The sequence below is a fragment of the Procambarus clarkii genome, chromosome 3 (assembly GCF_040958095.1).
Source record: "Procambarus clarkii isolate CNS0578487 chromosome 3, FALCON_Pclarkii_2.0, whole genome shotgun sequence".
NCBI lineage: Eukaryota > Metazoa > Arthropoda > Malacostraca > Decapoda > Cambaridae > Procambarus > Procambarus clarkii.
This window is the reverse complement of record NC_091152.1, coordinates 18,227,256-18,251,621: the sequence shown is the minus strand read 5'-3', so window position 1 is coordinate 18,251,621 and position 24,366 is coordinate 18,227,256. Positions and strand designations below refer to the sequence as shown.

General features: G+C 42.6%; 1 protein-coding gene and 1 non-coding gene across 4 annotated transcripts in view; both read left to right on the top strand.

The window, feature by feature from the left end:
• The first annotated feature begins 308 nt into the window (after positions 1-308).
• The window catches only part of LOC123760885 (uncharacterized), a 63,463-nt gene continuing 39,405 nt past the window's right edge, over positions 309-24,366 (top strand). For 2 of the 3 annotated variants that reach the window (XM_045746688.2, XM_045746686.2), the window contains exons 1-2: positions 11,551-11,696; positions 23,446-23,646. In XM_045746688.2, coding sequence (XP_045602644.1) covers positions 23,453-23,646 — 194 coding nt within the window. In that variant the 5' untranslated portion in view covers positions 11,551-11,696; positions 23,446-23,452. Of the gene's footprint in view, positions 380-11,550; positions 11,697-23,445; positions 23,647-24,366 lie in introns of those variants that run through there. The other variant, XM_045746687.2, reaches the window with a different exon arrangement.
• On the top strand, positions 6,841-6,957 carry LOC123760979 (U5 spliceosomal RNA). The gene has a single exon (XR_006773194.1). It is a non-coding gene; the product is annotated as a U5 spliceosomal RNA (small nuclear RNA).

Here is a 24,366-nt window from a genome sequence, read left to right as displayed (position 1 = left end):
ATAGAGCGTTACAAGGGCAGGGCGGGGTACATAATATCTAATTTTAGAAAGAATGCCAACAGTTTTATAAACTTTTTTTTGCTATATGTTGAATGTGGCCCTAGAAATTAAGCTTGTTATCGATGAGAAGTCCAAGGAATTTACCATCTGCAGTACTTTGTTACTAATTTGGATATTGTTAATTTTTAGATTAATTTGATCTGAGGATTTATTACCAAACACAGTATAGAAGGTATAAAAGCTATCCTCCTCCTTGTATAATAGCTGGCCGCCTTACATGTGTAAGGGAGAGGGAGAGGCAGGAAGGGAGCCATGATGGGCAGGGAATGGTCAGACTTGCCGGGTGAGTGTGAGGAGGAGGAGGCCACAGCCCAGCTCGGTGAGTCTGTCTTTTCTCTCTTTCTACTTCTTAATCCTTTATAATAATCCTTCATAAAGTTAACATCTTCCTTGCCGAGGAACGCTGCACGTTTTGGATTTATTTTGGCTCTTTATTAAATATATGTTTCATCTTATTTTGTCTTGTATAGTGGCTTTACAAGAATTTTATATTATGCATACTTTATATCATACAACATATATGATACATTTTATATCATACAAACTTTGTCGTTGTATTTACTTGTAAATTGAAATATCACTTCACTTATCACTTTGGGGGTTCCGTCGGAGCACCCCCAATCCCGTGAGGGCCAGCGGCGCGGAACCCCCACCCCTGAAGGGCGAGCGGAAGCTGGCTGCTGTAGGTAGGAACATGACATCTCGCTACCGTGGCCGTAAGCGTGCCCGTACGCCCGGAGAGGCCATTAAAAAACAATCAGGTTTTCCTGACTGAAAAAGGTACCAATCCGGGTCTACTAGACAGATGCTGCTAAGAGACGCAGCTCGCTTGGTGGGCCGACGGAGCTCCAACTTAACGAGCCGTGGAGCAGAGAGGCGGGTTGGCCCACCGACTGTGCCCTGGGAGGAGGACCTACTGCCGGGTTTGTACTCCAAGCACGGAGCGCTTTCCACCATGGCGAATGACTGGGCGATCCCGGTTATATCTTCGTCGTAGTAGCCCGCCCTCCAGAGACCAGGCCTGGATGGCTGGCCCCAGGGCGGGTGTGGGATGTGAATGCTGTCCACTCCGAGGCCGACTCCCCAGGGTCGACCCCGTGTCGACCCCGTGTCGGTCATTGTCGCTGTGGTGAGCCCCGCGGGTGTGGAGTGGAGGTGTCGGCTTAGAAGCGTGTCTGTCACCTCCCAGGATACCTCGCACGTTGGGCATGAGAGCTGTGGTCCATCATCACAGGTTTTCCTCGTCCTATTGTGGATCTGGAAGTATTAAAGCAGTAAGGGTGGGCTGCAGGAGCTGGTGTGCAGAGGTAACGTGAAAAGCCAAGGCACGGGTGCATGGGACCCGCATCAAAGTGTACTGCTGGCAACTTAGGCTGCGAGAGTGGTGATAACTGGCTGCGACACCTGTTGCGTAAGGCAGGAATGGGTAGAATTGAATGAAGCCCAGCATAACTGAGTGGGGAACTGCGGGACCACTTACGCTCATCAAGACGAATTAGACTGTAACAAAGGTATTATTAAGAATGTAGAGAAAATGCGGTCTTCCCTTCTACTCTCGTGAAATTCCTCGGCTGGGACACGCCATCTGTAGCCTTGGCAGCTGGACCATTGCAGCTGCGGCATCTTCGGTTGGATGCCGCTAGATGTCAACTTCAGCAGCTGGGACATCGTCGGCTGGATACGTCCTTCTGGAGCCTCAGCTGCTGGATCATCGGCTGAAAACTCGTCAGCCGGGACATCCGGAGCTAGGCTGGGCCTCCCGGTGTCGTGCACATCTGGCACACCACCAGCTGGCCCAACAGCTGGGCCTCGCCCAGTGGCCGTAACACTACCAGCTGGGCCCTCAGCTGCTGGATCATCGGCATGGACTACGTCAGCCTGCTCCTCAGCAGCTGGGTCTGGCCCGAGAAACAACAAACAATATATAATACATAAATTAGAAAGGAATATAAAGAATGACAAATGTAAATAACAGAAACCGTATATAAATAATGAGAGTGACTGTGCATGCTCGGCTGCAACACCACCAGCTGAGCCTTCGGCTGCTATTATTAGCTATTAATAATTAATTGACAATACTCATAATAATGGGTGATTATATGGGCTTGCTCGGCTGGACCTTCAGCCGCTGGGTCACCGGCAGCATATAAATTTATGCCCGAAACGCTTTGCGTAATAGTGGCTTTAGGCATTGTATGTACTAGCTATACCTATAAGTTAAACAATCCTTGTAAATATTTATTGTATGTATGTACCTTACCTAAATAAAATTGTATTGTATTGTATTGTAAATAATAATTAAACAACTGCAAACAATTAATTAACAATAATCACAATGATTAAATACAAGTATTCGTTTGCCTTGTTCGGGTTGAATGTAGACACAGTAGTCGCTTCTGTATATATTTATTGAGTGAGGCAAACAGGTGTATAACTGGCCAGCCGAGGTCCACCTCCTCTGGGTCTGTGAGGATAACTGAGGCTGCTGGGAGCATCGCTGATGCTCCTCTGTCTGGCATGACGTCAGAGGCCTACTTGCCTGTGATTGGTTACATTTCAACTGACAGAATTTTGAGTATAACACCGCTCGGACACGCTACCAAGTCGACGTCCCTTGTCGACAAGCTCTGGCTAGCTATATAGTTACAATGATACTGAAAGGACCTCGGTGGCATACAATAATGGCTTACATGTGAAATTTGCATAATAAAACATTGAAAGAAGATCAGGTGTGCGTAATACAAACAACTCGGCATATATGCACCAAAAAAAAAAATTCATCATAATAGGTGAAAATCATGGTAACAATGCTTTGATTAAATCAGAGTATTAAGAACATGTGTATGTCTACTGATCAGATATGAACAATACAACTCAAGGTATTGCCTAAACAAAATTATTAACATGTGTCAATGGCATGTGCTTGAAAACCATACAAAATTAAACAATTATTACATTAATGGAACAAAGTTCTGACCTAACAACCACAATTGAATTTCAAGATAGATAATTTTTTTTTTTTTTTTTCGAAATATACAATATATTTACAAGACCAATGTACAATATATATAATGTGCAATATATTTACAAGCATATACAAGACCTGGATCAAGAAGACTAACATCTGCGTGATAGCAGTCAGGATTCACTGGCCACAATGTGGTTGCTAGAACAATAATAACTCTTATGACAAGCACTGTAAAAATACAAATGGTAGTAGACTTGACAATGGCATCTAATTCATAACAAAATAAAGTTGAGAAAAACTATACATTATATATAATGGTAATAATAAGACACATGTGGTAGAAATACTGCAATTGAGTTTTTTTTTTTTTTTTTTTTTTCAAAACAAACAGAATAACTACAGAGTGCAATCAATTATAAATTCTGCGGATATCTACACCTAGCTCATCCAGAGCACTATACAACTCTGGCTCTGACTGAAGGTCCGGAACAGGTGAAACTTCATGCGACAAACTATCATCTTGAGAGATATCCTCGTTAACATCTAGCCAATGGACATGTGGTGAGTGCACGGTTGAAACGAGAGGTCTAGATCTAAGATTATAATTGCTAGTATGGGGTTGCTGAACATCCAGTGGTCTGGAGAAATATAAAAAAAAATTTCTATGTTCTATTGTCTATGGAAATCTCAAAAACAAATTTCTTTTATGCAAAAATAAACTGCTAGAACAATTATTTCTTACTTCTCTCACCTTTGAATTCAGTAATGACACTAGTAACAATTAATGAATAATGGAATCATATGCAGGGAATATTGAAATGTCTCAGAGAAACTGTGGGCCTCTGGAGTACTAAACCGGCTCCAATATTTAACAAGTCACTGAATGGTTAATTCACAGGATATTATGGGAATTATTACATAAGTCACTTTTTAACACTTGGCACGTTGTTCTCAACTAGCAATTACTTATCTCAGGGTTGTAATTTATGAAGATCACCAGTAGCCAAAGTAGGAGAAGCGTCGTGAAGATCTGAAGAGGCCCATGTGAGGCGTGTTTACAAACTGGATGCGACGGCAGCGCTCCTGGCGGCGGTGGCGCGAGACTCAGGGACCCCACACTGTTCAGGCTAGAGGCACGAAGATAAATTCTGACGACGACAATATTGCGACGATGGAATAACCAGTTGATACTTGCGACGATGGCTGACGACGATTGCAGTAGCTTGCACCCTCACGAAGCTTGATACTGTCAGCTTGGGTGGCGGTGGTGGTGGTGGTGGGTGTAATAGGTGGTTCCCACGTGGTGGCGCGAGGTTCAAAAATGGCTGGCGCGGGAAGCTTCCTTCCTCCTCACTGATGAGTGAGCGTTCTCACAGGAAGATATTGACCCTTACTTCTAAAACGTTAGCCTGGAGTAGTGGTTGATGGCAGGACCCCGGTCTGGCACAATATTTGATGCGTGGGTGGCAGGATGGCGGCTTATGGCGGTGGCGGTGGCGGCGGTTTTGGCTGGAACACGAGGCGATGCTGGGTACTGGAACTTTTGCTTCCAGAAAAAAATTTCTGGATCCCACTGCTGCTACCAGTATTCGTTTGCCTTGTTCGGGTTGAATGTAGACACAGTAGTCGCTTCTGTATATATTTATTGAGTGAGGCAAACAGGTGTATAACTGGCCAGCCGAGGTCCACCTCCTCTGGGTCTGTGAGGATAACTGAGGCTGCTGGGAGCATCGCTGATGCTCCTCTGTCTGGCATGACGTCAGAGGCCTACTTGCCTGTGATTGGTTACATTTCAACTGACAGAATTTTGAGTATAACACAAGGCATGCTCAGCTGTAAGACCGTCAGCTGAGCCTGCAGCTGCTGGCTCATCGGCTGGGACCACAACAGTCGGCACGGCAGCAGCTGTGCTTGGCCCCCAGGGGCATGCTCCGCTTGGAACACCACCAGCTGGGCCATCAGCTGCTGGATCATCGGCTGGGACCACCTCGGCCGGAACGTCAGCAGCTGTGATTGGCCCCCAGGGGCATGCTCAGCTGGAACACCACCAGCTGTGCCAACAGCTGCTGGATCATCGGCCGGGACCACATCAGCCGGAACCTCAGCAGCTGTGCTTGGCCCCCAGGGGCATGCTCAGCTGGAACACCACCGGAAGGGCCATCAGCTGCTGGATCACCGGCTGGGACCACAACAGCCGGAACATCAGCAGTTGCCCCAGGGGGGGGGGGGCTGGGCGTGGCCCCCAGGGGGGCACGCTCAGCTGGCCCATCAGCTGCATGGGTCATCGGCAGCGTATCCACGTCGGCCTGTACATCAGCAGCTGTGCCCGGCCCGAAGGCAGCTGAGCCAATAGCTGCTGGATCATCGGCAGGGATCACATCAGCTACAAAACAAATGAGTAGCGAAATTATAATAACCAGTATGATAATTGAATATGAGGATAATAAACAGGGAATAATAATAAACAGGGGTCCGTCTAATTACCACAAGCCACCCAAGCCTCACAAAGCTTCAGAAAGCTCCCTGGCAATACGTTAGCAATGAATAAATATGATATGTTAGGTTAGGCTGACCTAACCTAAACTAACCTAACCTAACTTAACCAAACCAAAGCTAATCAAACCTAACCTAACCGACGTTGGATCGTCGACTTTATTTGGCGTCACCAGCTCTTTATTTTCGTCTAATTTCTTAATAAAAATATACTTTTTCAGATTAAAATTAAGTTTTCTCGTGTTGTACATTCAGCACCAACATTATAATGAGTAAATATATCACATGTATTCACCACCAACACAAGCCCCAGCTGAAGCCCCGCGAAGCCCGCGAAGCCCGCGCAGCCCGCAGGAACCAGACGGACCGATAAACAGAGAACACGGCGGGCACTGGGGATATTCCTAACTAAAACAGGGCGCCGCACACGCGGGCGTGGAGGGAACACGGGCAGGACTGTACCTTAGGATAATGGAGATGGGCCGGCTGCTCTGGAACGCCTATGGCTAACACTGAAAACTTCACTCAATCTGTAGCCCCGTGTGGGCCGCCCTTGCAGGCGACGGGGGGTGGCGTTGAAGGCTAAGTCGAAGGCGCATAGTCGACAGAGGTACTGGCGTCGTAGTCCACGTGTAACGGATGGCGGCGGAGCGTTTAGTAATAGTGTATCTGGCGAGGCGGAGGCGAGCCTTGTGAGTTTTGTGAGTATCTTCCTGTGAGTACCTGCCAGCGAGTTTTCATATGTCCAAGCTGCCTGGACCTCTGTGCACGCTCTGGACACTAGTGAGGTTTAACACCTGGATGCAGTAACATTAATAAATTATATTATTACTATTATTATAATTGTTATTATTATTATAATTGTTATTATTATTATAATTATTATTTATAATTATTATTAAAAGTATTAAATTATCCATCCATCACTCTTTGTAAAATATCTTTTATGTATGTACCTTATCTAAATAAACATTTTGATTTTGATTTTGATTTTTTGAAATAAATATATAAGTCCCCCTACTCCATGCGCGCGTTTTCTTCCATCCACAGAAAATCAAGACTCATCACCATAGTCCAGCAAGTGTCAAACAGATAACACAAGATATGTTATGTAAACATTGCCCACTTATAAATACATCCTAATAGAAAAGATACAAAATGAAATGAGTAATAATAATGCAATAGAGCAATATAGCAAAAGCTAAAACAAATTATTGCTTATTGCAAAGTTACCGGTTGATGCCTTTCTAGTTCCAAAATAACTTTACCTCTTTTGCCTCAGCGCTCTGTCGGCAGCATCTCCAAGTTTCTCAAGTCGATAACTCTGGTTTCCCTTCAAAACGCATAAATCTTTCGCCTTTTACTAAAGATTTCCGTGGAGGGGAACAACTCAATGAGTCTTAAATAATTTTTTCTTGGCCCATTAAATTGGGCCTTATTATCTATAATATTATTGCTTTAAAGTATTATTATAATACTAGTCCACTTCGTGGATTGGACGCCAATAGAGGAATCTGTTTGCTGGAGACTAAGCGGACTCTCCCCAATATTATCCTAAAGCGCAAACTGTAAATTATACAAATCTTCTCCCAGTAGATTCCCACCTGTCAAATTAGAAGGTTAGATAACGTAAAACAACAACCGAAATATCACTTTCCTTGGAGCGAAAATAAACTATTGGACCAACCAAGAGATCCTCCTAGTCCAAATAATTCACACTAAGTAACCTCATTTATCTTTACCAATAAACAAGGTTTAACTCTTCATAGTTTCCTACCTAGGGCTTTAAACTCGCTCTGTATCTTGTGCTACCCAATCCTTTAACGGTAGATTCTTTGGCTAACTTATCAGCCTTATCATGCATTTGAAGGCCAACATGAGGAGTCCACAGGAAATGGACTCTGTTACCATCATTAATAATTTTGTTGTATTTGTGTCTAGTTTCAGACGCGAGCATGTTACAGTTATGTCTTAAAGAGTTGAGAGCAATTAAGGTTGATAACGAGTCACTTACAATTAATGTATCAAGTTTGGAGACTTTTACACATTTCAGTGCAAGAAGCAAGGCAAATAGTTCAGTCTGAAGGGTAGAGAAATTAAGTATAACCTTGGATTGTCAATCAGCAGTCTGAGAGCAGCAGTACACCAAGAACTTCAACAAAATCTTGTAGATCTGAGGCAAAGTGAAATCAACACCAGTAATTCCATCTATCGTCATACTATCATGCAAGAGGAGCCACACATCTATGGATCATCCAATAAAATTAGCAGACTTCTAGATGTTACTACTGCTCGGCTACGAGTTTCTCTGGGAATTCTCATTATTTAAATTATTATTAAATTAAATTTAGTTATTTTTTTATTCAGGAAAAGTACAAACATAGATGAAGAGTTACAAACGTAATGTTTGATTTATAGATAGAACTAGTACATACAAAACCTAAAGCCACTAATACGCACAGCGTTTCGGGCAAGGCAAAGGGAAAAAACACTTAGACTAAAACTTAATAGTAAATGGGATTAAAGTATAAATTGTGTTGCAAAAAAGGGATAAAAAAAGAAAAAAAAGGGGAGGGGGAACATGGCAGAAATTAGTAATTGTAGAAGTTGGTCAACAAACAGCATTGTTTAAGATTAAAACTAAGGACTACCTAATAAATTCCCTGTAACCTACCTTACCCCTATATTATCAACCCATGTCTGTTATAAATAAATAAATAAATGTTTATTCAATGTTATAAATGTTTATGTTAATAATATAAATAAATATTATTATTTTTAAACAATGCTGTTTGTCGACCAAATTGTATTTTTGCTGTTTTTCTGCCGTGTTCCCCCCTTTTTTATTTTTATATTTTCTCAACACATTTTATACTTTTATCTCAATTAGTATTAAGTTTTAGTCTTTAATGTTTTTCCTGCCCGAAACGCTTTGCGTAATAGTGGCTTTACGCATTGTATGTACTAGCTCTATCTATTAATCCATCAATTTTTGTATCACCTCTTGTATGTATGTACTTTACCTGAATAAACATTTGAATTTGAGTAATAGAGTGTCACCAGGGCAGGGGGAGGTACATAATATCTGATCTTAGAAAGAATGCCAATAGTTTTTGAAACTTTTTTTGATATATTTGGAATGTGTCCCTGGAAATTCAGCTTGCGATCAATGAGAACGCCAAGGAATTTGCCATCTACTTTGTTACAAATTTGGGTAATTAATACTAGTTACTTTAACAGTTCTAAGAATAGCTGATAACTAGTTCAATATTATATTTAATCATCAACAATCTCAGAGTCTGAATGCTCTGTGAAAAACAAGATTCATCTTATGTTTGGCAAGGACGACGGGAATACATGCATACCCCAGGTTTAAGGAGCCATGATATAAATGTTATTGTTAATTACTACCCTTCTCACATGATCCAATCCTATGAATTAATGTCTACAAGTATTTTGATCTCAATTTGACCTCTGGTTTCCAATTAAGAATCCAGGGTCGTACGTAACACCCACCCAGAATGAAGCGGGCCCAGGGAAAAGCGTTGGAGAAAGAGGGCCCAGAGAGGCCCCGCTAAGAGGCGGGCCAGGGCCCAAATGGGGGCCACCCCTAGGGCTTGAAAGCCACGAGGGCCCGGGCCACGTGTGCGGCACCGCAAGACAGAGTGATGGCAGCCTGCCAGGGAAAGAAAGCCCCACACAGGGGGTGCAGGCCCAGCGCACCACTGAGGGCAGGGAGAAACTGCGCCGAGAAATCTCACGGCTTAGCGCCCAAGAGAGAAGCAGCTGGACCTTCCGGCCCGGCCAGGGAGGGAAGCTAGCTAGGGCGGCACGACACATACCTCAAGGGACACGGCGCTAGGCACATGCCAGACACTGGGGACACCCTAACCTAGGTGGGGGCTCCACGCTCCTACGTGGAGGGGAACACAGACACAACTGTACCTTAGGATTTGTTGAGGAGGGCAGGACACCCCTGACGGGTCGCTCTGAGACGTTGATGGGCCCCCCGACGAGGAGGTCTGATAGGGCGAGGTCCGGGGCAGAGGTTGCTGGTATAGGATCCATGTTGGGGGCACAGTTGAACAAGCTAAACTTCTATGTCATCGAAGTGGTCCACGTGCCGGAGCGGTGTCGTGGAAGAGTCGTTTTTCATAACGACGTTTTGAAACAAAGCGGACCGGAGCTGGAGCGTAAATGAGGCAGAGACCCCTCGTACTTTCACTTCCATGGAGGACAGAAGAAAATGTATATATGCTGGTTAGCATTGTAAATGTGTGGCCACGTCGGTGGTAGAAAATAAAAAAAAAATAAAAAAAAAATGCGTGCGCAGCGCCCGCAGAGAGTGCTGCGCAAATGTTTTTCTCCTTTCCCAGATACTCCCTCGCTTTATGAGTAAAGCAGGGGCCATTTCATTGAAGATATATTTTCCTTGAAATGTAGTCACATTATCGTCTACATCTGTGTTTATGCTGACATACAGAACTTTAATATTACTTTGCATATATGCAAATTAATTATTCAATTCGCTGATAATTATTCAATTGATTGGCTTGTGTGCAGGCCTTCACACTCCCTGAGTTAGCGATCAAGTGACTATGAAAAGGCATATATCTTCACTTTCACAGTTATATTTATGCTAAAGTATTAACATGCAGCTTATATTTCTATCTTTATTATGACATACAAAACTTCGTTTATTACAATATCTAGATTAGATTAACATTGATCTTCGAAAGATCATAGTTCCCATCGATAGGGAGAGCATCGGCCAAGAAACCTTGTTTAAAATATGAATATCTTTCCTCTCTAATAAGATATAATCTCTGTGATGGATTCGCAAAAACTATTTTATCTCTGCCTTTCTGATAACATATACATATATAAGTTTTATTTGTGAATCTCTATTAATTAAGCAATATATCAAAGAGCATGTAGGGTTCGGTGTTCAATGAACGAAAAGGACATAAGTAGTTTAAGTAGCGACTGCATACAAACGAGTAACGTTAGTATCTATATAACAAAATTATTGTCCTGTGGAGTTGATTTAACTTCCAGACACATTTTTTTAAAGAAATATTAAATGTTTTGTGGCTATTTATGAAAGATATTATTACAAATACCCCATTCATTAATTAAATTTACGACAATTTGAGCAAAGAAGTGCGACGACTGGATCACTGTGTACAGGAGGCTGATATGGCAGCAAACACTCTCCCGGCGACCGTATATCTTGGATAAGTCGCTCCACAATTTTGTCGCTTGGACCGTCGACTTCCTATGGCGTCACCTGCTACATATTTGCTTCAAATTTCGATATGAAATTACATTATTTCAGAGTGAAAATAGGTTTGATCGTGTTCTACGTGCAGCACCAAAATTACAGTAAGTAAATATATCATATTTCTTCATTACTTACGTAATGCTAGGAGGTACATTTGGGTAGATTTGGGTAATTCTACGGACCGAGTGGAACTCCAAGTTGCAATTCTTTTCCATGTCACAGCTAATTAAGGCGCGTCTGAGATCCTCTCGGACGTAGGTACGAACTCTCATCGCGGGCCTCGCGGAATTCTTCACAGCCCCTCTTGTTTCTGTCTTAGTTGTACCGACAGTTTGTTCCAAACAGTACGACACTTTATTGACGTTGAGAAACCTTAGGAGGATGGGCTGGGTAGTTCCCCAAGCACAAATACTATAGGTGAGATAATGATGTCAGATAAGGTGAGATATACAGCTTGATGGCGTTTGTAGTACGTGGAATTCCTGGAACGTGTAAGTAGCTGCTACTTACTTTTTAATGTAGATACTACAATGGTATATATATAACTGATATATATATATATATATATATATATATATATATATATATATATATATATATATATATATATATATATATATATATATATATATGCATAGAATTATAGTGATCATAAGCTCAAACTTCACATTTTTATGTTCAAAAGATTTGCATATTAAATAAACATTTATACACACGATCGTTCAATGATATGGTATAAGAAGACTTGTGATTGGTCGTCGCCTCTTGTTGTGGAGTTTAAATGGCAGGTGTCGGGCGGCTGACATAAGGGCGACATGCTCCAAGTCAACTATCGTTCCTAGCATTCGTCATCACTATAGACCACATTAAAGAGTGAAGGAGACATCAGAAGTAAGTCATCATTAATTGCATCAGAGTAGGAATGCTCAACAAAGTTGGGCGTAAATTACAAAATAACCCATAAATAGTCGTGGTACACTTCAAGATGCCTTAAACCATCCTAGCTTATTTACCCGAGGGCCACTGACACTAAGGCCTCGACGAGGACAGAATGCCGGCGGCTTGCCAAAGGAGGTCCGCCTATTTGTCCTGATGATTTTTTACAGCTGGATTTTGAAGTTCATATGTTGAACTTTCTCGGCTATTGAACTGAACTAGTCTTGAACTACTCCTCTCATCTATCCTTACCTCAATTATAGTATTTGTGCTTGGGGTTCTACTACCCAAAATCATTTACGTCCTCTAATTACTCAACACAAAGCTGCTATTAGAACTATATCTAACTCTGGCTCCAGACAGCACTGGGATCCCTTCCTCAAATTTTTGAATATGTTAGATATTAAGTCACTGCACATCTGCATGTGTACTCTATATATTCAAAACTCTGAACTGTAATGCCAATCCTGACCTTAAAAGCTTCCTAGAAGATTGTAACAGAACCCATGAGCACCACACCAGAAACAAATAACTATTTGATATTCCAAGAGTGCATCTTAACCAAACTAGAAATGCTCTATAAATCAAGGGACCCAGAATGTGGAATGACCTTTTCAGTCATGTCAAAGACTGTACCTCTCTCAACCAGTTTAAGAGAAAAACTAAGCACTACCTAATAAACTCCATGTAACCTTCCTTACCCCATAAATGTCAACCCATATCTTGCTATTTTAAACAATACTGTTTGTTGACTAACTTGTATAACTGCTGATTTCTGCCAAGTTCCCCCCCTCCCCTCCTTTTTTTTTTTTAACTCAATTTATGCTTTGATCTCAATATTAGGTTTTAGTCTAAGTGTTTTTTTCTCCTCACACACCTTGCCCAAAACACTGTGCATAATTGTGGCTTTAGGTATTGTATGTTCTAGGTCTATCTATAAATCCAACATTGTTTGGAACTCATCTTCTATTATGTACTTTTACCTTGATGAACATTTTATAATAAACAATCCTCGTTCATTATTGTGTATTGTTATTTTTGTGTATTATTCTAATATGCTTGTGTTAAAATTTTCTTACAATGTACCTATAAATATTTTTTGTCAATTTTCCTGTGAATTATCTAAAAATTATGTTAGTTTAAGGACTTGCCCAAAACGCTATGCGTGCTAGTTGCTCTACTAGAATGTAAAATCAACTTAATTTATATGTTCTCTGTTAACCCCAATGTACCTTCTTGTTTATAAATATATAAATAAATAAATTTTATTTTATTTTATTTGATTCAGCACAGTTTTGGCATTTACGGCTTTGGCAGGTAGGCAGTTCCATGGGTTTATAACCCTGTGGGTAAAAAAGCATCTCCTGTTCTCAGTCCTACATTGTGGCTTGTTGAGTTTGAAACCGTTGCTCCTCGTTTGTGTTACATCTAACCTTCTGAAGAAATTGTATGGATCAACATCCTCCAAATTGTTCAATATTTTAAAGGTTTCAATGAGATCTGCCTTGTCAGGCCTGGTTTGCAGTGTTGTTAGCCCTGTGGCCCTCAACCGTTCCTGATATGCGAGTTGACTTGTATCTGGAATGCCTTTTGTTGCCCGGTATTGCACTTTCTCCAGAGCAGCTATGTCTATCTGAAGCTGAGGTCTCCATGCCTGGATACAGTAATCCAGGTGGGGGTGCACCAGAGATTTACACTATTTAATAACTACCATCTTTTCCTAAAAGTCAAAGGTACTCTTGATTATTCTTAGGCTTTGGTTAGCTTTTTTGTTGTTGCAGCTGCCACTTGTGCAACTGTCAGTGAATGATGGTTTCTGACTTCAGGGTCCTTCATCAATCTGCTGCAAGGTAATGTTATTAATTTGATAGTTATGATGTGGATTGTTATGTCCCACATGTAAAGTCCTGCATTTTTTATATTAAAAAGTATTTGCCATTCTTCTGATAACTTGTGGAGTTCATTTAGATCTCTTTCCAAAGCCTTAACAACATTTTAGCTTCCCACTACAATAAATTTGCAAATTTGATGATGTGGTTTGAAATATTCTTTTCCATGTTATTGATGTATATGATTGAAAGGGTTGACCCCAAAATGGACCCCTGAGGTACTTACCACATTTCTCCAATCAGATTTATTCCCATTTGCACCACTGTTTATTTTTGTTTGTTTTAACCATTCTAATATTTTGCCATTTATTCCGTGTGCCTGTAGTTCCTCGATAGTCGTTCATGTGGTATCTTGTCAAAAGCTTTAGCAAAATCCATGAAAGCTATATCTACTGGAAGTCCTTTGTCTGAATAGTCGGTTATCGTTTCCAGAAATGTGAGCAAGCTTGTAAGGCAAGATCGATTTTTAACAAACCCATATTGTGTCGATTTTACAAGATTGTTGACTGTGAGATGGTGAATAATTCACTCCCTTAGTATTCTGTCCATGAGCTTACAGATGTGATGTCAAGCTGATCAGACAGTAGTTTTCTGTTGAGTGCTTTCTGCTTTTTTTTAAATAGGGGTGACAGTTGCATATTTCTAATCTTCAGGAACTATCCCTTGGTCCAGATATTTTGTGACAAGGAGTTTCGGTAGTAGGTGTAGTTCATCTGCCAGTTCCTTTGTCTTTGTGAATTCCATCTACACCTTGGGTTTTTGACTTTAGTTTGTCAATGCTCTTCCTGATTATATCGCATGTTATGAGTACAGTGGAACCTCGATTAATGAGTTTAATCTGTTCCGGCACCGAGCTCGTCATGTGGAAAACTCGTCTTGTGAAACAACAACAAATCTGTCGTAAAAGGTGTCCCAGAACTAGCGGAAACGCTCATTAATCGAGGAAAAGCTCGTTAGTAGAAACAAATGTTCTGTGAGTGGCTCGCTCGTTACTCGAAATGCTCGTAGATAGAGCCGCTTGTTAATTGAGGTGCCACTGTATATCCCTAAATTCATTCTTTTCACCTCTTGAACATTTGTGTGTGTAATGGGATGTTGTCTTTCTAGTGTGAACACTGATGTAAAGTATTTCGATTTCCTGGGTTGCTGAATTTAATGATCTTATGTATCTCATAATTTAAGATGTTCATTGTGGATTTATACTGTCTCCAGAGGTTCTGTTTAGTTATTAGCGCTCTTTTTACTACTTGTGTCATCCATCTTGTTGCCTTTCTTTTCTTTCTCCCTTTTGGCACATATCTTTGAGTTTAGTAATGACTTTTTTTTTTAATTTTCCCATGATTTCTCCAGAGGTTCCACTTAATTAACAAAGCTCCTTCTGGGTGGAGCCCCTTTGGCTTCCCGGAGCTAACCGGGCTGATATGAATGTATGAGACCCTGGCATCAGTCAATGCACAAGGAGTTCTAGACCTACCGGGGACCACGCGCCTGAACCTGGCCCCCCTCAGAGAACCATGAGGAGCAATGGCCAAAAGAAACCCCCATGTGGTTGGAATATGATTAGGAAGGTCATTCTACATTTTGGAACCCTTCATTTGATAAGCATTTCTGCTTTTGGTTAAGTCGCACTCATGAAATCAGATATTTGTTTCCACTGAGATGCCCATTGGTTCTTTTACAGGCCTCTAGGAAGCATTTAAGGTCAGGATTAGTACTGCAGTTCAGGGTTTTACATATATACAGTATGCTTGAGAGGATGTGAGGTAACTTAACCCTTAAACTGCTCGGCATAAGGGGGCAAGGAAGCGAAAAATATTTAAATTATGTCAATTACTTTAAAATGTTAATCAAATCTTTTCCTTATTGGCTACACTGTCGAGAAGCTTTCTTCAAAATATTTTCAGAAGTTGATTTTAGACAAATATTTAAAAAAAAGAACGTTTTGTTGATAAGGAGAACAGATGCTATTAACTGGACCTGATGGATAATGCAATAAGAGAGATATGCAAGCATCTGTCCGACACACAAAAAAGAATATTGTAACCACTCGATTATCCGGGATTCAAACATCCGGAAAACACCATTATACAGCCAAAATCGTGACCGGATAAAGTTATCTCAATATCCAGCCAAAATGGCCAGGGGAGCCGGATAAAAGCTGGTTTAGCCGGATAAAAAATTGGAGCCGGTTAACTTGCTGCTGATGTTACACTATCCGAACAGTCAGCCGGATAATCATTGAATTGTCCGGATATGAAAGCCATGGGGCAGGCCGTACCGTATTAATCCCGTCTGGTTATGGCTTGAGGCGCATGGTGGAGGGGGGGTGGGTGGGTGGTGTCGGGGGATAGGGGAGTGTTGGGAGGGATCACCTGGGGGGATAAGGGGGGGGGGGATGTGGAGCGGCCTATACACTACAGTACAGGAATTACCATTAATTTTAGAACAATTCATCATAGCCAAAACCAAAAGAAATACTAGTAATTATGTAATAGAAAATACTATACAAGTTTCATAAAAACAATTTGCACAGGCTGAAGTTTCCTTCAAAAGTACAGTATTGTTTTTTTTTTCCCTGCTGGCAGCCTACATAATGTGCCTCCTTGCCCCAAGTGGACCCATCCATGCCTGGTCATGCCATGTGCTCTCAACCCTTGTGTTGAGAGTGCCACAGTGCCGTGCCATTAGTGAAATTTTTTTTAAATAATTTTTATTTTGATAGTAACTTTGAACATTTTTGGCCAAGACTACGTCTGGTCGCAGCATCAATTATTCTGGAGATGTTAAGAGGAAGAGGGTTGTCCTAACAATTAAGGACAAGTTACGTGTTATACAACTTTGTGAAAATGGCCGGTCGACTTCAAGTGTTGCCAAGGAATTTAATATAGGCACTGGTACTGTTTCTGATATAAGGAAACAAAAAGAGAAAATTCTGAAATACATTTCAACCAGTGAAAGTGAAGGTGCAAGCACTAGCAGAGGGGTGTGGTAGAAAAGCTATGAAAACTTCGACACCTGTACAGTTGGATGAGGCTGTGTACAAGTGAGTCACGCCAGCTCAGCACCACACAGCTGGCGGGACAATTCGCGACCCAGAAATACAAAATGCTGCAAGCAGGTTTGCAGCAAGCCTTGGAATAAAGGATTTCGAAGCCAGTGAAGGGTGGGTTGCAAGGTTCAAAGGTAGGCACAATATTGTGAAGAGGAAAATTGTCGGTGAAGAACTGAGTGCAGATGAAAGCAGTGTAGAACCATTTAAGAAGAAATTAAGAGCATACATTTTGTCAAATAATTTATATTCTTATCAAATTTATAATGCAGATGAAATTGACCTGTATTGGAGGAGTTTACCAGAAAAAAACTAGCAATGAGGAGTGAGGGTTGTGTGCCAGGCCGTAAGGTCAACAAGTACAGGCTGTCGGCCATGATGTGTGCGAATGCCGACAGCACAGACAGAATCACGTATGCAATTGTTGGCAAATCAAAGAAACCAAGAGCCTTGCAATATTGCATGGACAGACTGCCAGTCAAATATTATAACTCAAAGAATGCATGATTTACACAGGAGATCTTTCTGTCTTGGTTTCATGAGACTTTCTGCAGGGAAGTTCGTGCCTATCAAGTTAAGAAACTCAAATAAGACCAAGCAAAGTTCGAGCTTTGCTGCTGCTTAATAATGTGCCTACCCACCCCAGAATTGACACGTTAACCTCACATGATGGCAAGATAATGTGTATGGCACTTCCTCCTAACATAACCTTTCTCATTCAGCCTATGGATCAGGGAGTTATCTATGTCACGAAGAGGTTGCACACCAAAAAGATGCTGAACGAAGTTTTGGTAGTTTTGCCTCTTCCGGAAGATATTGAACTCAGTGTGGATAACAGAGCTAAAAAAAAAAAAAAAAGGAGAATTTGAAGAACTATACAATCAAGGAAGCCATCTATAACTGGGCCAAGGTGTGGAGTGAAGTAAAGGAATCAACTTTGTAAAATTCCTGGAAAAAACTCCTCACGTCTATGGTCAGAAATGAGGAGGATGAAGAAATGGACTTTGAAGGATTTACAGATGAAATCCATGGAATGTTCAGAAATGCCGGCGAAAACTTAAAAAGACAGGATGTGGTTGATTGGCTTGAAAAAGATGCCAATGACCCAGGATATGGTGTGATGAGTGAAGACGAGATTCTCCAGTCTGGTGAGGTTGACATAGAGGTGGAGGATGAAGAAGGCAGTGAAGAACCAACACCAATGACCACAAAATACAGTGTACTCATGACCTATGTTGACAGATTAATAAATTTTTCATCCAATTGTGCTCATCCAGAAGTTGGAAACATGTATCAGTACCTGAGGCAAACAAAAGAACTGATCATACAACTGGCCAGTGAACACAGAAGGCAAGCTACACTTGATTCTTGTATGGTACGAAAATCAAGCAAAGCGCCTTCAACAAGTGAGGCGTCACAGGCAAGCCAAGCGCTTTCAACAGGTGAGGCGTCACAGGTAAGCCAAATGCCTTCAACCAGTGAGGTTTCTGCAGCTGGCAGTCAAAACTAACTTTGCCTAATGAACTGTACAGTAATTTTAAGTGTTAATTTTAGTGTTGTGTTAGTATAGGTTATGTAAATTGTCAAGAATTTTTAACTTTAAGATGTGTGGCATCAATCAAGAAGACGAACAACAACAAGGTAAGTTGAGGTTTCTAGTTGAATATTTTATAATTATATGTGGCAAGGCAATTCAAATTATGTTGTTTGTAGTATAAAAATAGTTGGAAATGGTTAGTTTTGGACTCGTAAGTGAAAAAGTACCATTATCCGGAATACGTGATTATCTGGCTGGGGGTCCTTCCCATGTAGTCCGGATAATCGAGTGGAGACAGTATATGTATTGTGCGGTCTAAGGGTTAATCGACTGAGCTACGACATGGTATAAGAATTGTAACCAGAAATTCTACTGAATTTACTTGGATCCTGCAGCCTCTCCGAGACACAAACCAGAATTTTACACAATTCCCCCATGCAATTCCCAGGATCCGAGTAAATTCAGTAGAATTTCTGGTTGCAATTTCTGGCTGGGGAGGCTTCTTCCCCAGCGCTCTGTCGGGTCATCTTGGAGTGCATACGCTTGTGCATGGTCGAAATGACCCCGTACCTCTGGTGGGTTTCCCGTCTGTTTCCAGTGCTGAAATTGGACTGTGCGGATCTGAGGTTCATTCTGGGCTTGTCCCGTCTGAACCCATGGATTCCCTGCATCAGAATGGATGACTACATTGTTTCAGGTCCAACTTCTGTTGGAGCCGGGAGCATGGATGGTGTCCCTGGATCTCGAGGATGTGTATTGGCACTTTCCTATTCATCCGGGGTTCAAAGACTGGTTAGGTATCGTGGTCTCAGGCTTACTGCTTTCGTTGCCTTCCTTTTGGCTTGTATTTGGCACTTCGCATATTCGCGCGTCTTACCCGGGTCGTGGTGACCCGTCTGCTAGGGGTTCGGGTTCTGACCTATCTTAATGACTGGTTGGTGTGGGCTCCCAGTCGGTCTGCTTGTCTGCTCGCCAGAGGTGTGGTTCTTTCTTAGCTCGCAGGTTCGGGTTCCAGGTGAACTGGCGGAAATCCCATCTGGTTCGGACCTGGCTGTGTCTTGTTTGGGACTCGGACAGTTTCCATGTCTCTCCCTCCGGAGACATTGCTATGGCAGTGGTTCCGCCTTCAGCTGTTCTTGGGTCACTCGGCAGTTGCTCGAGTGGTTGTGCGAGAGTCTGCGCAATTCGCCGTGCTGGTCTGCCTGCTGGGTAGGGTTTGGTTTCGGTGTCTTTTTGGTTCATTTAGGGATACCCCTTCCGCCTCTCACGCGATCACTGAATTCGTTTTCTGGGGCCTTGCATCGGTTGCTGCTGCGTTGCTGGCTTCCTCTTCGGGTTTTTCGGGTTTCAGTGCCTTGGCGCCTGCCCGAGCCCTCACTTGATGTGGTCACGGACGCGTCATCTCTCGGCTGGGGCTTTGTGACCAGTGCTCACCAGGCCAGTCAGGGACGGTGGGGTCCATCCTTCCATTGGGCTCACAGCATGGTGCAGGAGTTTGCGGCGGTCTAGCTGTTGCTTTGGAAGGTTCAGGTCACTTGGGGCTCAACCGTTCGGCTCCATTCGGACTGTTCTCCGGTGGTTCATTGCCTGAACCGTGGGGGTTCTCTTCGGTCCTTGCCTCTTTCGGGCTGGTCGGTTCGAGTGGCTTGTCTGCTGGCTCTCTGTGTGGTTCATATCCGGAAAGTGTCCAACGTCCTGGCGGAGGGCCTGTCTCGGATCATTCCCCTGTCCACGGAATGGATGGTCGACGCCAACTCCTTCAGTTGGCTCTGCCGGACGTATGGACTACTGGAGGTGGACCTCTTCGTGTCAACTTGGTTGCGGCATCTCCCAATATATGTGGCGCCCTTCCCTGACCACGAAGTGTTCACAGTGGACGCCTTTCGGCAGGACTGGTTGAGGTGGGGGTTACCTGTACATTTTTCCTCCAGTCCAGCTATTGCTTCAGGCTCTGGCTCAGTTGGAGTCTTACCACAGAAGAGTAGTCCTCTTGGCCATTTGGTGGTCGGCCCAATCTTAGTTTCAGGCGCTGCTTGCTCAGTGTCCGGACCCGGGGCATTTTCCGTGGCTCTGCCTCTTCCAGTGGATTGGACTGGTCCAGTATTTGGCTGGTTCGGTCTTCTCCTTCACTCTTCGTGTCTGGTCTCTTTGACGCGGGTTTATCACCATTTGTATGGTAATCAGGTGGCTTCGTTGATGGTGTCCCACCTGAGAACTTCGTCTCGGTGGCAGTATGAAGTTCCTGGAGTTCTTTGTGCCATTTTCTCTCACCTAATAGGCTGTCTTCTATCTCCGATAGTTGTTTTGTCCTTTGTTTTTTGTTTTTTCAGGACCGTCACTTAATGCCTAATACTGTTGCCTTGTATCGTGTGGTGCTGCTCTTGCTTCCATTCAGAGTGGATGTCACTACTGCCCTGTTCCTCAAACTTTCTCGTGCTTTGTTTTACCTCTGGCCTGCTCATGTGCCGCCCGAGTCATCCTGGTCATTGGACAAGGTGCTCTCCTTTCTCTCTTCTCGGTTTGTTGTGGCCCCTTCGGTTCGGGATTGCTTTTCTAAGGTCTCTTTCTGTTGGCATTGGCCTCTGCTGGTTGGGTTGGCGAGCTTCATGCTCTCATCCAGCGCAGGGGTTTTGCTCCTTCAATCCTGGTAGTCGGTTTGTTCGTTTGCAGCCTTCTCCTTCTTTTCTGGCGAAGAATGAGATGGCTGCCTTCCGGAGGGGTCCTTGGGTCATTGGTGCTTGGTTGGTCAGGCCATGGGTGCATCATGTGTTGTGTCCAGTGGGGGCTCTTCACCATCACTTGCATGCCTCGGCTTCTGTGGCCGGGAATGTGCTTTGGGTTGATCTGGTTTCCCTCGTTCCCCTGTTCCAGGACTCGGGTCCGACAGGTTGTCCGCAGGGTTATAAAGTCTAGCCAGCCTGTGGTCTATCCTCGTGCCCATGACGTTCGGAAGTTTGCTGCTTTTTCTGCCGTCTTTGGCAATACTGTATGTCTTGTGGGACATTTGGGGCTTGAATCTAATTATTTAAATATTAATGTAGTAAAATAAATTACGAAGGACCACCCGCTTTTATGGTAAAGAGGGAAACTGAGAAATTATGATCATTTGATAATTCCTAGATGAACCAGTAACTATGGATAAAATACTAGAGAATATGATCATAGAAATAATTAATGGGCTGTATAATTAAATGAATCAAACCTCAAACACCTACATTGGGGGGTTATTACTGGAACTCAGTACGTCCAGGAACTAGTGTGGTTCGTTCACTAATCCAAGATATAATAATCTAATCCTATGGATAATTGTGAAATCATTGTCATTATCATTAATGGGAACATAGATTATGAATATAATAATGATAATCATAATAAACACATGTCAATCCAATAAACAGAGTTCTGCATGTAAAGAATTACAAATAATAAATTAGAGGAATACAAAGGAATCTTAGTTTAATGACGATTCCTTAAAGTGAGTCACGACGCTTCCTCTAATTCTCCTGGGCTCGGCATAGAACTCTTAGGAGCTGGATAACATGGGAGTGGGCAGCTAGGAGAATTCTTCTCACATGCTGCAAAATAAATGTTTACAGTAGCAACTAATTAAACTACTGGATTTCTATGTTCAATAAATTAATATTAATAATGGGTGAAGGATAATGACCTGTGATTTGTTGTTGTTATGCGTCGTCACGACAAACTACCCAGCTATAATTCTACACCCTATCAGATGCATCAAATAAGGATAAGATACTTAGCTAATATGGGCACTGTGTAAGTTTAAGTTTGCCGAAATTCGCGTCCCAGGCTCTGGCTTAGCCTATCTTGGATAATGACGCACTTCACTGGCCGGTCACGTGGAGTCACAAAGAACCAGCTTTGATAGGTTCCTTGTATGACACTGACACCAGGTGAAGATATTGTCTGCAAGGTTCTTCACGCCTCACAGTGGCGACTTTCTTCGGGAGAATGGATAGCATTTACCCTGATGGATGGGTAGTGGCGTCTCCTCGTGAGCACTACGTGAACAGGTCCGCTCGGGAGCGTCTCAACACGTGCACTAGCGTCCTCTCCCTCCCCGCGTCTCGCGTTCATTAACCAAGTTATTATTATGGATATTAGCATTTCTCGCGGTTGTGCTTGAAATGCTCGAGTCAGGACGGGTTTATTATTGGGAAGAGTTAAATATTATTATTTGCCAGTTCAGTGAGAGTAAACATATAATGGAGAAGAATTAATGTGTCTCCAGGGCATTCACGTGTGACGTTAATTTTTATTACTAGATAACTGTTATGACTTTAACGCTCTATTCGGCTTTAGTTGGAGGTCAATTTATTTGTAATTAATTATCACACAGAACACCGTTTGTTATAGAGAATCGAATTCAATTCTCAGGCACATTGGATATAAATGTGCTTATTACAATGAAATCTGACGCAATACTGGCGTAGGGTGACGTAAGAATTCTAGCCTATTGTACAGATGTGATTATTAGTACATGTGAATTCTACGTTGTGTTAATTTTACTTACTACAATGATTAGTAGAATTAGTAATAATTAATGAGAATACAACAGTGTTGTATTCGGTGTTGGAAATTTCCAACATGTCTTGGGCTGATATTTGGGCATAGGGATTTTGGAGGTTGAACAGGATCCTGGCCACCCAATATTAAGTTAATATTCCTGGTCCTGAGTGTTCATGTGTGGTTTTGGGTCACAGGTTGCAGCCCGTTGTCTTGCCCTCAAGTTGAGGCATGTTTGGCGGCTGCCTCCCAGGTAAGTCCCTCTTTTATTTGTCCTTGGTTATGTAGTTCCAGGGAGCCGACGGGGCTCCCCTCAGAATACAGTACAAGCATTGAATGTAATGAAACGCCAATTTCTGGGTGAGCCCCGGAGGCTCCCAGGCACTCTCCCTGCCTCCAATTGGCAATTTTTTTTTCCCCTCTTCAGCATCTGAACTGCGGTTGGGTATCCGGTGCAGGAGGTCTGGGGCCCCCTTCCCCTAATATATATATACACATCAGCCCAGTGTAGCTCTGGGGATTCTCCGGGTCTCGTCCAGAAAATGGCGTTTCATTACATTCAACACTGGTTTTTGGTAATTCTTAAATTATTTAAATGATTTTATTGTGTCAAACATAAAATAAAAGTATAAATTGTGAGAATGATGATCTTGATTATTTTACAGCTGAAAACTGCTTTAATTCAATGGTTTGTTCCTCCAGGTATGTAATGATGGCTCCATTTAAAAAAGAAAAAGATGTCACTTCGAAGGTGGAGTTGGTGAGGCGCCTGCACAGTAAGCTCACACAAGAAGTGGCTCAGATGAGAAATTACCTTGGTGAACTAGAGAAAAAAAATAATTTTCTACAAGCAGAAGCACTTCGTCATCAAGTTGAACTGTCGTCTGATTATCCACATGTTCGGTGTGTATATTTACCTGATGTAGCACTGATAGGCCTTGTTCACACAGAAATTGTACTGTACTATATTTTCATTATTAATTGTAATCAGTATACATACCATCAAGGAGCCGGTCGGCCGAGCGGACAGCACGCTGGACACGTGATCCTGTGGTCCCGGGTTCGATCCCAGGCGCTGGCGAGAAACAATGGGCAGAGTTTCTTTCACCCCTATGCCCCTGTTACCTAGCAGTAAAATAGGTACCTGGGTGTTACAGCTGTCACGGGCTGCTTCCTGGGGGTGGAGGCCTGGTCGAGGACTGGGCCGCGGGGACACTAAAGCCCCGAAATCATCTCAAGATACCCTCAAGATACCTATTATATTGTACAACATGGTAAAAATATTGAAAACTTTTTGGGAGGGTCACCTCAATGGCAATCCTAACTACCCTCCTGGAACCTTTCCTAACCTTAGGTATCACACCAGGCTCTGACAAATTATGAATGAGTGACTACTGGAAATCATGTCCAGAATCTAGTGCCCTCAGTAGAAGCATTGGGGAGTTTGCGAACACAGTACTACAGGAAAGACTACCAGACACATTTTTGACTAGCTAAAAATGTTAAATATTTATTCCCTTGAGTACAGACAGGAGAGATACATAATAATTTAGGCTTGGAAAATGTTAGCTCTGGTTCCAAATCTGAACACGGAAATAAGATCACATGAAACCATGTGGTAGG